Source organism: Triturus cristatus, chromosome 1_1 (genome assembly GCF_964204655.1).
Source record: "Triturus cristatus chromosome 1_1, aTriCri1.1, whole genome shotgun sequence".
Classification (NCBI taxonomy): Eukaryota; Metazoa; Chordata; class Amphibia; order Caudata; family Salamandridae; genus Triturus; species Triturus cristatus.
Genome location: NC_140579.1, coordinates 1258186153 through 1258201284, shown reverse-complemented (window position 1 = coordinate 1258201284; position 15132 = coordinate 1258186153). Strand labels below are relative to the sequence as shown.

General features: G+C 47.0%; 1 protein-coding gene across 1 annotated transcript in view; it reads right to left on the bottom strand.

Annotated features, from left to right (window-relative positions):
• Positions 1 to 15132, bottom strand: part of TSPAN2 (tetraspanin 2) — an 878201-nt gene that overhangs the window by 61046 nt on the left and 802023 nt on the right. Inside the window, 1 exon segment of the mRNA XM_085652149.1 lies at positions 347 to 445. Within this exon segment, the coding sequence (XP_085508275.1) occupies positions 347 to 445 (99 nt within the window).

Sequence of the window (15132 nt, the reverse complement as noted above, 5' to 3'; positions counted from 1 at the left end):
GTGCTCAGGTGAACCAACTTCTGGGCGGGCCCTCAGTATCTTTCTGTAGTAATCCTAAAAGCTATTCACATAAGGTCTGGTGACGGCTGAACATTTAACCAGACCTAAAACGTTCAACATTCTTATTATTCATGAAATAATATTTAGCAAAATGCCTTTTTCAGCTGCTCCTTCCTATAGATCTGTATACAAATATATTTCCTCATATTGTCCTGAAACATGTGAAAGGTAATCAGTGAGGTTTTGAAACAGGAGCAGTACGTTCATGTGACTAAACATGATTTTTATTATAATAACAGTTATATCATAAGGCAGATTAGGAGATGCTAGCATGTAGAATACTTACTGTAGTGTGGAAAGACAGTAGAGTTGCATTACTTCCTTCTACCCCTTTTTTATAGTCATCAAGGGCTGTGGTGTAAATGTTCTGAAACTCTTTAATAGCCTAAAGAAAAGAGGAAAGTTATGAAACAGCATTTTCTATGTATTGTTTAGACACTATATTTAAATCTGTCTTTCACTTATAGGCTCAATCATTCCATATCCTTTAAAAGGGATATGTAAGAGGATGGAGTCCAGCATGGATTGTAGAAATGTAGTGTTTGTGACTGGTGCTTGGCAAAGAATGTCAACTATCGTGCATGACATATAGAGTATACCTACTGAACCATTAGAATATGGTATTTCCCCGTGTTATTGGTGTGACATGTTAAATGATTATATGTCCCCACAGTGGTCGTGTTAGGACCAAGAACTGCTGTAATTGCTGAAATACAAAGCACAGCGGTGCCTGGCTCAAGGTATGGTATGGCATACGTTTCCTTTTACAAAGCACATCAAGTGTTTCTTTTTAAATATACCTTATATTCCCCTAGAGTACAAAAGGTGTATCCTGACAGGTGCAGGGCATACAGAAGCAGGTTTATTACATTTTCCTCAAATGTTCATTTCAAAGCAAAATGGCCTAATTTGAAATGTTTCTTCAATGGTAAAATAGCATGTACTGGTTGCAACAGTCAGGGGTGTAGCTTCAGATGGGGTGTGGGGGGTTTTACACCCCAAATACATGCATTAATGGCTTCCTAGTTGAGTCTGGGAGCTCTGAGTAGGATGTGCTAGCTCTGTGTCAGTTGTTTTTGTTTTGCTGTGAACCAAGAATGAGAATCAAAAAAGTGACCTTTGGTGTAAACAATATATATATATTACCTACTGGCAGTCGCCAGTAGGTAGTTATAGTTAGGACCTATTTTCCATAGGATATCCGCAACATTCTATTTGGAATAACGATGGCGCCGATTGACGAATCTTTGCGAAATTTTCCAAACTTTTGGCCAGCTCCGGTCCGCTACTATCCTGAAAATTTCACGGTGATTCGTCAAGCGGGGGCCAAGAAAAAAGGGGGGTCCCAAAAGGCGTTTTCCCCATGCATTTTCCCATAGGACCTGTTGACACAGCTACAGCCCGAACTGCTGAACGGAATTATACCAAATTTGGCAAAGAGGTAGTCCTCAGTTCAGACTCATGCCTTTTGCTTAAATGGTGTAAATCCGTTCAGTAGTTCCTGAGAAAATTAGAGTTAAAAAGATAGATATATCTGGGCGGAGCCTAACCACACATCTCATCGTGAGATCTGATTGGCTGTCAGTACTTCATCCAAGAAGTGTTGGCAGCCATCTTGGGACCAATATACATGATAGCACCTCATTAAAAAGCATTGCAGTTAATAGAAGGTTGTAAGACTTTAGTTACATTCTAAATCATTTGTTGATGGTACCATACTCATTTTAGGAATTGTGGTGTGTTCTTAGGTGATTTTACCATGTGAAAAAGCCTTCTGCTGTGATATCATGAATCATGTTTGAGAGAAAACTATTTTCTCATGCTTTTCCCACAGAGGTTTGGAAGGTGATCTATAAGCTAAACTGAGAGCCTATTTTCTGTAAATTCACATTATCTTTCTCAGTCATGTAAGAATGAAGTCTGACATTCTCAGTAAAACATGTACATCCAACAAGGGCAGAGACTGTCAGTTGATTCCTTTGTGTTCTACTGCAGCTTCCCAGAGTGTTCTAAAGAACAACTAGAGCGCTAACAGTCCTACTTATGACAAACGTATTGCACACCTGAAGCCATCTTGATTGGAATAAAGTGGTAACTCTTAAAACATTTAATTTAAAAAGGAACAAAATGAGGGAGTTCATTTTGCCATAGAAAGTATGATTAGTGCTGCAGAAAGAAAAATTAGGGCACATTTTGAGTGACTTCTCAAATCCTCTTCTATTTCATTAAAAAATTCTGACATGCAGACTAAAACATGCACTTTCAATACCAGCAGCAGACTTCCCTGGTGAGCAGTAGCTTTACTACAGTGATCTAATGAGCAACTAGAGTGCTAACATTCTGAATTTATGGCACATGTGTGACATATCTGAATACCTTCTTGATGGAATCAAAGTAAAAAACTGAAAGCATTTCCTACTGAGGAGACTGCAATAAATGAGGAAATTAGGAAACTTCATAACAAATAAATCTCCCAAGATGGCCACCAGAGACAAAAGAGCCCAAATGCAGCACAAATATCACCCAGATGTGGCCCACATGTAGCCCAATGACAGAAGTGTGCAAAACACTTATTTTTTGTGTATTTGCACTTATATATAGTGCAGACTTGTCAGGTATTGGAGTGCTTTACATGAGCATTGGTTACATCACACAAGATCAAATTCACTTTGGTTGTAGACATGGGGAGATTAAGTGATTTGACCAGAATCACAGAATGTTGAGCTGAAGCAGAAACTCCAACCTGGTTCCACAGTTGCAGCTCTGGAAGTAACACCACATCCTCTCCCCTAGGTGCAACATGTAATCAAGTGGTAAACTGGATAAAAAAACATAAAGATTACAAATAATTTAAAAGTTCTTTGTCACTATTTGAAAACTCAGAAAATATGTCCTCATTTTAGTTTTTTAGAGCACTAACCATAATGTTGATGCAAATAAGACCCTCTCATATATGTAATTTCTAAAGGAAATGCTCTAGGTATTACAGTTTTGATTACATCAAGATGACGTCAGGCGTTCCACACTTTTGTAATAAATATAGAATGTTAGCAATCTAGTTGTTCATTGGGATACTGTTGAGAGGCAGAGGCCAGGGCCACGGACTCTGAAAATTGAAGGCAGGTAGGAGAGTGCAGAGGCAACAATTCGACCACACTGGGCAGGCAGGAAGGGCAGTGACAGCACAACAGACTATGGAGGGCAGTGGAAAGGGGGGCAGGGGCAACAAACCAACAATACAGGACTGGCAAGAGAGGCTGTGGCAATATAATAGACCATTGTGGGCAGAAGGAAGAGGCAGTGGTAGTACAACCATACATGCCAACAGACCCGTTTCAGCCAGGAAACGTCCAATGTTTTTAAGCTCAAATGGGCTTTATTTGATCTGTCTCCTGTCTACAATCTCCTCTTTTTCAATGTAACTCAAAGGGGAAAATCAATACCCCAGTTTTTTTTCAAAATCTCCCTCTTACCAAGTTCAAAATGTTCGCAAGTATGGTACATTGGATCATGGTAGGCAGGAGGAATTGGGGTAGGGACATGGACTCAGATAACAGAGGACAGGAGGGACATGGAGAGGTGCACCAAACTGACCCTACAGGGCAGGCATCAGGGTTTGCAGCAGCATAATACACCACACAGGGCATGCGGGACGGGAGTGCAGCACAACAATCCATAGAAAGCAATAGGGAGGGGACAGGACCATGCATATGGACAACAGAGAACAGAGGGGAAAGAGGCAATGGTAGCTAGCTGACCATAATGGACAGACGGGAGAAAGCTGCAGCATAACAGACCATAAAGGGCAGGAGGGACGGATCAGGGGCATTACAATGGAACAGACAAGCCAGGAGGGAGGGAATAGGGGTCTGCACATGGAAACAGAGGGCTGGGGGCAAGGGGGCAGGGCAGGAGCAGCAAGATGACCATAGAGGTCAGGCAGGATGGGCACTAGAAACAAGACACACCATGGAGAGCAACAGTGAGACTATGATGGCATACACACAGACCATGGAGTGAAGGTGGGAGGGGGTCAGGGGCAGCTAGCTGACCACACAGGGAAGGTGGGAGGGGCCATGGCAGCACAGAAGACCATGCATGGCAAGCGGGAGGGTTAGTGGCAGCACAATGGCTATGATGGGCAAGAAGGAGGGTGCAGGGGCATGCACAAAGGACCATGGAGGATAGAAGGGAGGGTCAGGACCTGGGCACAGACAAGAGAGTTCAGGGGAAGGGGCCTCACAACAGACCGCGTGGGGCAGGCAGGAGGAGCAGTTGCAGCACAACAGACAAGGGAGGGCAGAAGGGTGTGGCAGTAAAATGGACCATGGAGGACAGGAGGAAGGGGATAGGGGCATGACATGTGGACAGGCAGGGTAGAGGTGGCAGGGACAGGTTACAGTCATCTGACAATGCTAGGCGGGTGGGAGGGGAGTGGCAGCTCAACAGAACACTCAGAGTAGATAGGAGTGGCAGGTCCATGGAACATGGTGGGCAAAAAGGATGGAGCAGGGGCATGCACAAACACATCGGAGGGCAGGGGGAAGGTTAATAGGGGCAGCAAGCTAAGCACAGAGGCTAAGCAGGAGGTCAATGATGGGCCATAGAATTGGGCAATGGAGGGCAGGAGAAGTGGACTGGTACATCATGCTAAATGGAGGGCAGTGGCAGCACATCAGACCATGCATGGCAGGAGGGAGGAGGCTAGTCCATGGATTCAGACAACAGAGGATAGGGAGGAGGTGGATGGGGCAGCAAGCTAACTGTTCAGAGAAGGTGGGTATTAGGAACTTTATTGTTTTTAAAATGTGTGTCTGTGCGAACTCCTTAAAATATGAACAAGTATGCAGCATAATCTCACTTTTATTCAGGAAGAAGAGGATGTTTGTGACTGTGACTCCGGGCTCACTCGTCAGAAACACCCCCTGACCCTCCACCCCCCATTGCAAAATGTAATGCCCGTGAAAAGGGTAGGTGGACGCAGTGTTATATAGAACATAGTCCTGAGAGCACGATTGAAAATGAAAACTAGATATAGTATATGGTATAAACTATGCCCCAAAAAGTGTGATATAAGATGAACCGGTCGTGAAATATAATATGCAATACATTGTGCGCAGTGACAGATTCATTGGAGAGCGCGAGATAGCACAGGCAGTAGCGTGTGCTATGTGATATGCACCTTGGAGTGTAATTTGCACAGGGCAGTGTTGTGTAACCTAACTAGTCTCTAAAGTTGTAATATAAAATATGGGCTGGGGAGTGTAACGTTGCATATGCACTGTGACAAAGATATGGATCCCAGATTGTAATATGTATGGCATAGCGCTGTGCGTTATAACATAGGCATCAAGGAAGGCACGTTAGATGGGGCAATATAACCCGTGCGAAGGCAAGTGTGGCATGACATATTCACGGGGTGGTGTTACAGTGCACATGGGCTAGAGAGTGTCATAGCATACGCACTAGCTGGTGGAATACAGCACAGAGGTGTGTGGCACTCGGTGGGCACTGGTGGGTGTAACACAGCATTGGGCTCAGCCAGGAGCACGCTGTGACTCTCAAGTGAGGTTCGTCTCCTTTCCAGAGAGTAAAATAATAAGTATTACACATCCGGCGGTGGATGTGTGTTTTATTAACCATGAGGGGGGTTTCTTGCATAGTTTGGTTGAATTTTTGTCGAATCCCCTTTGAATGGCTTGGTGTGCGTGTGTATTAAATGTGCCCGTCAATAGCTACCCATGTTTGTATAAATAAACGACAAGGGTGTCTACTTGGACAGTACCCACCGGCGGGGGCGCCGTTTTTAGGCACGGTAGGGCGTCGGACACGTCAGAGCTTCACTAGCGGTGTAAATACATTCCACGTGGATTCATTGTATGCATAGTCGCCTTTTAATGAATATCACGCAAATCGTCATGGTGATAGGTACATACGGTTTGTCCAGCATGTCCTAGGTGTTTCTATAAATATATATTTTTTTAAAATAATTAAAAACAAAGGCCGGCCCTGGGGGATGGGGTCCCCGGGGCCATAAGTGGCCTAAGGAAGGGGGCAACGCAGCCCCCCTCCTAAAGGATTAAAAAAAAAAAAAGGCCATGACCCGGGGGTTGGGGTCCCCGGGGCAGATTAAGGCCTTGGGAAGGCCAAATGTATTTTTTTCAACAAAAAAATTAGGGTGCAGGCCCTGGGGGATGGGGTCCCCAGGGCCAATAAATTAGAAAAAGAAAGGGGGCCACACAGCCCTCCTTCTTAAAAAAATAAAATAAATAAAAGACCGGCATCGCGCCGGAGGCCACACCCCCTCCTTGCAGCACTCTGCAAATGCGCCCCCTGGCCAGTTGTAAGTTGGGGAATTAATTACCCTTCAATACTGAGGGCCCCTGAGGGCCAACTAGCCCAACAGGTATCTCCAGTATGCACCAGGGAGCTGCGTTGCAAACAGGTGTTCTGAGGCCACGCCCCTTTTTACACCTCTATGCAACGCAGCTCTGTGGCGCTTACTGGAGGTACCTAGTGGGCTAGTTTGACCCTGGGGACCCTTAGGATTCAACGGGACTTAAACTTTCAACTTAGAACGGCCACAGGACGCGTTTACACAGTGGTGAAGGGAGGGGACGGGGCCTGAGGTGAAGTGTGCAAACACGCCCTGTGGCGCGTTTTAAGTTGGGGAAATAATTCCCTTTCAATACTGAGGGACCCTGGAGGCCAACTAGCCCACCAGGTGCTTCCAGTAAGCGCCACTGCTCTGCGATGCAGAGAGGTGGTGCAGGCCGTGCCCCTTTTTACACCTCTCTGCAATGACGCTTACTGGACGTACCTAGTGGGCTATTTTGCCCCTAGGGACCCTCAGGATTCAAGGGGACGTAATCTGCCAATTTATAAAAACAGCCACAGGGCGTGTTTATACAGTGGAGAAGGGAGGGGACGGGGCCTGAGGTGACGCGTGCAAACACACCCTATGGCGCGTTTTAAGTTGGGGAAATAATTCCCCTTCAATCCTGAGGGCCCCTGGGGGCTAACTAGCCCACCAGGTGCTTCCAGTAAGCGCCACTGAGCTGCGTTGCAGAGAGGTGGTCCAGGCCGTGCCACATTTTACACCTCTCTGCAACGCAGCTCTGTGGCGCTTACTGGAGGTACCTAGTGGGCTAGTTGGACCCTAGGGACCCTCAGGATTCAAATGAACTTAATCTCCCAACAAAAAAGGGCCACAGGGCCTGTTTACACAGTGGTGAAGGGAGGGGACGGGGCCTGAGTTAATGTGTGCAAACACGCCCTGTGGCGCGTTTTAAGTTGGGGAAATAATTCCCCTTCAATCCTGAGGGACCCTAGGGGCCAACTAGCCCACCAGGTGCTTCCAGTAAGTGCCACTGCGCTGCATTGCAGAGAGGTGGTCTAGGCCGTGTCCCTTTTTACATCTCTCTGCAACGCAGCTCTGTGGCGCTTACTGGAGGTATCTAGTGGTCTAGTTGGACCCTAGGGACCCTCAGGATTCAAGGGGACTTAATCTCCCAACTTAACACAGTTTACACAGTGGGGAAGGGAGGGGACGGGGCCTGATGTGACGTGTGCAAACACGCCCTGTGGCGTGTTGTAAGAGGTAGTTTTAATCCCCTGCCCTATTATATACTAGGGGCTTACAGAGGATGTCATGCTAATCACAGGGGGACCCCAATGCATAGTGTTCCCTAGTTTATGTAGGTGTTTTCACTGTATTCTGAGTGTCTTTTGACATAGCACTGGCTCTAGGACTGGTTAGTCAGACTCTGTTACCACCAGTATCCGTCTGAAAAAGTTGAGGGTACAGGATGATTTTGCAAAAAGGCTTCTTTCTGCTCTTCTGTTTGTTCTTTTTGCACGTTATCCTTCTTCCTGCACTTTTCTTCGTCTTTGAGGACTTCTGTTGCTTCTTTCTGCATTTCTTTTTTTTCTTTCTGTGCATTTTTTCTTCTTTCTTCACATGTCCTATCTCTGTAGGCATAGTTAGAAATTAGCATTTAAAAAACCTTTGAAATTTACTGAAAAAAAACATAGGTTTCAGGCACGTTATAGTTAGGAATTAGCATTTAAAAAACCTTAGAAATTCACTGAAAAAACCATAGGTTTTAGGGGCGTTATAGTTAGCTGGACTTTTCACTCGTACAAAACCATTGAAATTCCCCCGTTATAGTTAGTTCAGCTAACTATAACTCGCAAGCCCGCAATACACTGCTGATGATGTCACATATTACATCACTCATGACATGGTCAGTGACATCACTCATTACATCACTGATGACATCTCAAATGACATCACTGATGACATCATCCTTGTGGTAGAGTGGCAGACCTCCTCTCCCCCAATATAACCTTTGATACACACATTCAAAAATAGAAACTAAAACTTTCAAAACAATGGACATACCAATACCAGTTACAACAACCTATTCAGTAATTCTAAGATCCACATACACATCCACTCATTCACCAACAGTCCTATACACTCACTCATACATGTACTCACTCATCATATGTACACCTATACATCCTGTTACACAACGTCACTCATCCATAGAGTTACTCACACACATAGTCACTCATGCTAATAAAGAATCAAACATCCATTTACTTGCATTTACAGTTATACACACACCACCACACTTACTTCTACAGACACTTACACATACTTAGTCTTTTAAACAATCACTTATAGAAACACATACTTATTCATACAGGAACTCTTTCAATCTCTCACTCTCACATATACTCACTTATATACACCAACAGTCACATATACTAGTTTAAAAGATATGTAGTTACTCATAAATACACTATTGAGAGTCATTCACTCACTAACACACCCATGCACACACTCATCCACCCATACAGTCCTGCACACATGCTGTCTTCAACACATACAAACAGTGAGTCACTCATTCATGCACTGATGCACTACGTAATACCTCCCACCGAACCATACAGACACTCAGACACTCATACTGATACTCAAAAAACCAACTAATAACCTATATAGACACTCATGTAGCTACTCACCAACCCATGCAGCCACTTATACACAAAGTGAGAGACTGATACAGATATTTACATATTTAAACATTACTCACTAAGCCATGTATTCACTAAGATACACTTAATCAGTCAGTTATACAATCAATTTTTCAAAAACAAATCATCCATTTAGACACGTGTGTACCCATTTATTCTTCCATCGACCTTGAGATATACATATATAAAACATATGCAATTTTCAGAAAAACACACATTCACTGGATGATGTCATCAGTGATGTCATTTGAGATGTTATCAGTGATGTCACTGACCATGTCATGAGTGATGTAATATGTGACATCATCAGCAGTGCATTGCGGGCGCGCGAGTTATAGTTAGCTGAACTAGCTATAACGGGGGAATTTCAATGGTTTTGTACGAGTGAAAAGTCCAGCTAACTATAACGCCCCTGAAACCTATGGTTTTTCCAATGAATTTCTAAGGTTTTTTAAATGCTAATTCCTAACTATAACGTGCCTGAAACCTATGGTTTTTTCAGTGAATATATATATAAATATATATCAAACCGCAAGACAATCCTTTGCGGGGGGAGCACAATGTAGCTGGTGCATACGGCAAGACAAGGGCCAGATCTCGCACAACTATTACCCACAGAATTGAGAAATTGCGCGGCACTCCTTGGCTGTTAAAACTGGTTTATTCAGACCATTTCTCTCCTGTTCCTACGCGTTTCGAACGTCAAGTTTGTGATCACGGTAGTTAAACAGAGTCCTTCTTTCGTTTCTGCTTTTTATACTAGACATCCATTAGTGCCTATAATGGAGCATTATGGGGCTAGTAGTTCTAACATCAATACCAGTTCGTCTGTACTTTCAATCTTACTGATTGCTACTTTTTGTTGTACTTGGGTGGTCTCATGCTGAGCCCCTGGTGTAGACTTCAGAGTTTAAACTATTGGCGCCAAGAAGAAGTCTATATATGAGGCTATGTTTTCATAGAGGGCGCCACAACTTGATATAATCGGACGCCCAATAGTTCCAACTCTGAATTCCTATATAAAGGATACCGGGGACTTCCTGAGGATATTAATGGGCACTCAGTGGCAATCTGATTATCTGCTTGTGACAATTGACATAGTCTCGTTATACACCTCAATCAATCATGTCATGGGAATAAACGCCATCAAGTACTTCCTCAAACAAAGACCAACAGGAGAACTTCAACACACAAATATGCTAATAGACATGATCGACCTGTGTTTGTAGAACAACATCTTCCTATTTAACAAGTGTTAGACCTGTCAGCCCTTTGGGTGGTCCCTCCTCATCATTATTTATTTTGTCCCACTTTTGCCTCAAACCCTGTTAGTAATTTTTTCCTTTTTGGGAACCACCAGACTTTTTAGTATTGATGCAGATTCAGGGAGCCATTTTATCTACCCCTGGAACTTCTGTCTGAGGGCCTGGAGCACAAAATGGTGGCCACCTGGGACATCATCAGAACCCACTGGAACCTACCAGCACCTTCCAGAACATTCCAGAACCCTGTGACAGTTGGAGGCGGTTTGGAATGTTTGGAAGCTAAGCCAGAGTTGACAGTTGGAGCTGGCAGTTGGCACCTGACTGGTGAAGAGAGAGCAGCAGAAACCTGAAGGAGGAAGGAGTGAGGCAGCAGGGGTGGAAACTTGTGCCTGGAGTGGGGTCCATAAACCCACCCTTGATACTAGTCCCTACTGACTGAGCCCAGCCTGGAGCCCTGTGTGGGAGAAAGCAAGAAAAACCATCTTAAGGACCTGGACAGCAGGAACAGGCCTTAGAAGTAAAGAAAAGCAAGAATCTGACCTGTTTATTGGTTTCCCTGGAGTCCGACGTCGAGAAGCCTGAGACCTGGAGCCCGAGGTGGAGAAGCGGCGCTGACTGGAAAGCAGACGTCGTACCCGGAGCCGCCAGAGGTCGAGAGAGGGCGCCGACGGAGGTCGTGGAGAGTACCAGAGGTCGAGGAGGAAGTCACCCGAGGTCGAGTGAGCGGCGTCGACGGGGGAGTGAAGTCCGCCCTCCGGAGTCGCCGGAGACCGAGGTGAAGCGTGCCGGAGGTCGGGAGTGGAGATCGCACTCCGGAGTCGCCGGAACCTGAAGAGAATCGTGCCGGAGGTCGGGAGTGGAGGTCGCACTCCGGAGCCGACGGAAGTCGACATCGAGCCAAGACAGCCCGACGTCATCGAACCGGAGGCCGACATCGAGCCGAGGCCGCCGACATCGAACCGGAACCGCCTACCGCCGTCGTCAAGAACTGACATTGTGCCGAGGCCGCCGACATCGAACCGGAGCCGCCTCACGGCGTCGACTCGACTCCAGCGACGTCAGAGCTACATAAAAAGGGCAGTAAGTGGAATAGAGGGCGCCTAAGGCCCTGTGGAGCCCTGAGAGACTGATTTACAAGTGTCACTGTTGGCTTTTATTATTTATTGAGAGCACTGTATTTATTGTATTTATCCTATTTATGGCCTCACAGTATTTATTGTTTCACAATATTTATTGTCGTACAGTATTTATTGCCTCATAATATTTAATTGCCTGTAATGTAATGCACTTATATTTATGCCTTGATTATTTATGATCTACCTTATTTATTGAATCGTTAAGACAGTATTTATTTGACGTACCCTTCCACAGAAAAAGCCTTGTGTACTGTGATTGTATTATTATTTATTTAATCAGCAACTAAGAAAAAAGAAGATAAAGAAATATATTTTCAGTATAATTTTTAAGGTGTAGTGTCGTTTTTGGAACGGATGCACGCATGGTTATTGTGTGGGTATTGCGTATGCTTAACACGGTGCCTGACCCCTGACCACTCGAGCCAAGCTACCACTGTGTATGTCTGGAAAGACCCCGTTACCACCACCCTTTCCGGTGTGGGAGTGGTGTTATTTTCCAACATAATTGGTGGCAGCGGCGGGATAGAGCTGTGCCTACGCATACTCGACAATAACTGTGGGTAGTCCATAGGCCTACACCTGGAGTTTTCTCAAAGCGGCCTTCCTAATTGTGAGTTTTTGTTTTTTCCAAATTTACTCTGGTGGTGGGAGGAGGTATTATTAAAGGTACCCCCCTGCATTGCTTCTGTAAAAACCTGTCTTCTGTTCTGAGTGGGCAAAATGGAGTTTGTGCTAGAAGACCTGGAAACCTATACTGTGGCCCAACTCAGGGAGTTTTGTCAGCGGGAGGGGGTGTATTGTCCCCCAGGAGCAAAGAAGGGTGCACTCCAAACCAGCTTAAGGGCTTGGGGGGAGGCACGACGAGAAAGCAAGGCTGAGGAGGAGGACAGGGATAGAGAGCCCGACAGTGAGGGAGCTGGTCTGTACCAACCTGAGGTGGGGAACCTAGTAGCGGGGCCAGGAACCATTTCCAGGAAGGGCAGCAGTGCCTCTAGCGGTGGCTTGTCTGAAGTGGAGTTAACAGACCGGAGGGAGAAAAGACAGCTCACATGGGACTTAGCAAGGCTGGAGAAAGAGAAGGAGGAACAGAGGATGGCTCATGAGCTAAGGCTGAAAGAGATAGATCTTCAGATCCTAAGAGTCGGGGCACACACTGTTCCTAATGGTGGCAGCAAAGACCAAGAAAGAGAGTTCACTAGGGAACCCAAACCCTACCTGCCAAAGGACATAGTAGCTAGCTATGGAGTGGGCGACGATATTGCCAAGTGGCTAGCGGCCTATGAGGTCTCGTTAAGGGCCCATGGGGTTCCAGAGAAGTACTGGGGAGGGGGATTGTACAGGTAGATGCCTCCAGCTGGTAGGGATGCTTTATTGGCCTTAGAGGAGGATGAGCAGACCCACTACCCCACCATGAAACTGGCGCTCATAAGAAAGTTTGGACTAACACCCGAAAAGTACAGACAGAAGTTCCGGGGTAGTCACAAACTGGGCACACAGAATTGGGTGGACTTCCTGGACTATGCAAAGAAGGCATTAGAGGGTTGGATTCAGGGCAGTGAAGTGAGGAACTACGAGGGGTTGTTTGATTTAGTACTGAAGGAACACCTGCTCGAAAAATGTTTCCCTGAACTGCGTCAACACCTGGTGGATAGCAAGCTGACCAATCGCCGGAAGCTTGCTGAGGAGGCGGACATTTGGGCTAGTACCCGGGTGTCCACAAGGGGGACTGGAAGGGACACTCAAAAGGCCGGACAGGGCGCCCCCCAGAAGAAAGAGGGAGGGGAAAAGAAAAAGGAGTTCTCCAAAGGCCCCCAAAATAACTTCCAAGGGAAGGGAACAGGATTCACCCCTAGGGCTAACCCACCCAGAAACCCTAATCCTGGCCAGAGTCAGCCGCCAAGGGTTGTCCATTGCTTCGAGTGCGGTGGCGTTGGACACTATAAGGGAGATGCGAAGTGCCCGAAACGACCACCACCTCCCATTGGAGGAAAAACCCCCGGAGTAGCTAGTGTAGTGCTCGGGGAGGAGATGCCTTTAATTAAGGGAAGGGAGTGGGTGGGGGTCACTTTAGTGTCCCTGGGAGAACGGGAGATGGTTCCTAAGATCCAGGTGCCCGCAAATACTGTAAAGTATGGGCAGTGGGTCACCATCAACGGCCAAAGAGGGGAGGCTCTGAGAGACACAGGAGCCAGTATGACTATGGTGCGTAGCCAACTGGTGACTCCAGAGCAGGTAATTCCCGATGTACTCCACCCAGCCGCGATGGCTGACGGCAGAACAGGCCACTATCCGGTGGCCGAGGTTCCCTTTGAATGGGGGGGGTTGCAGGTTCACTTCGAGTTGCCGTAAGCCCTGCCGTGCCAGTCGATTGTCTGCTGGGGAATGACATGGAGCACAATGCTTGGAAGGAGGTGGAATACCGGACTCATACTGAGATGCTGGGTACACCTGACTGGGCCTGTGTGAGCACAAGGTCCGCGACTACCCGGAGAGGGAGTTCGTTTCGGCTGGAGCCTGGAACAAAGGCCCAGCCAGCTGCCAGTCAAGGGAAGAACCGAGGACAGGAGGAGCCTGCCTCGGCGTCCGCACCCCGTAGGACGGATAGGCCACCGGAGGTGGTGGACCAGGAGTCTGCGGTGGGGGATGTTACCAAACTGGAGGACCTACCCATCCCGGCCGAGTGGCACGTGGAGGGAGGCCCGTCCAGGGAGGAATTCTGCCAGGGCCAGAGGGAGTGCCCTACCCTTGAGGGGCTGAGGCGACAGGCCGAAGCCCAGGCAGCAGGGAACGTTGAAGGGAACTACAGTGTTTACTGGGAGGATGGCCTCCTCTACAGTGAACCCAAGGCACCCCTACATGGATCGTCACGAGCCTTGGTAGTCCCTCAACGTTATCGAGCCTTCCTTCTGGAGTTGGCTCACGAGATCCCCTTGGCAGGACACTTGGGGCAAGACAAGACCTTCGCCCGTCTTGTCCCACACTTTTATTGGCCTCAAATGAAAGTGTCGTCCGATACCTACTGCCGGACATGTGTGTCTTGCCAAGCCAGTGGGAAAACAGGGGTGAAGCTGAAAGCTCCCCTGGAACCACTTCCTGTCGTTAGCACCCCCTTTGAAAGGGTGGGCATCGACATTGTGGGTCCGTTAGATCCACCTACTACAGCTGGTCACAGGTTTATCCTGGTTCTGGTGGATCATGCCACACGGTACCCAGAGGCAATACCTCTGAGGACCATTACAGCACCTGTTGTGGCTAGGGCCCTGATGGGAATCTTTACCCGAGTGGAGTGACCTACCGGTTCACAACTCCTTACCACCCCCAGACCAATGGTCTGGTGGAGAGGTTCAACAAAACCTTGAAAGGCATGATCAGAAGTCTGCCTGAAAGCCTGCGGAGGAAATGGGACGTCCTCCTACCCTGTCTACTCTTTTCTTACAGGGAAGTGCCACAGAAGGGAGTGGGCTTCAGCCCCTTCGAGCTTTTGTATGGGCACCCTGTACGTGGACCTCTCAACCTGGTGAGAGACGGATGGGAAAGAACTCCCAGAAAGCTTCCCCAGGACGTGGTGAGCTACATGCTGGCCTTCCGGAGCCAAATGGCTAAGTTGTGGAAGCAAGCTTCTGACA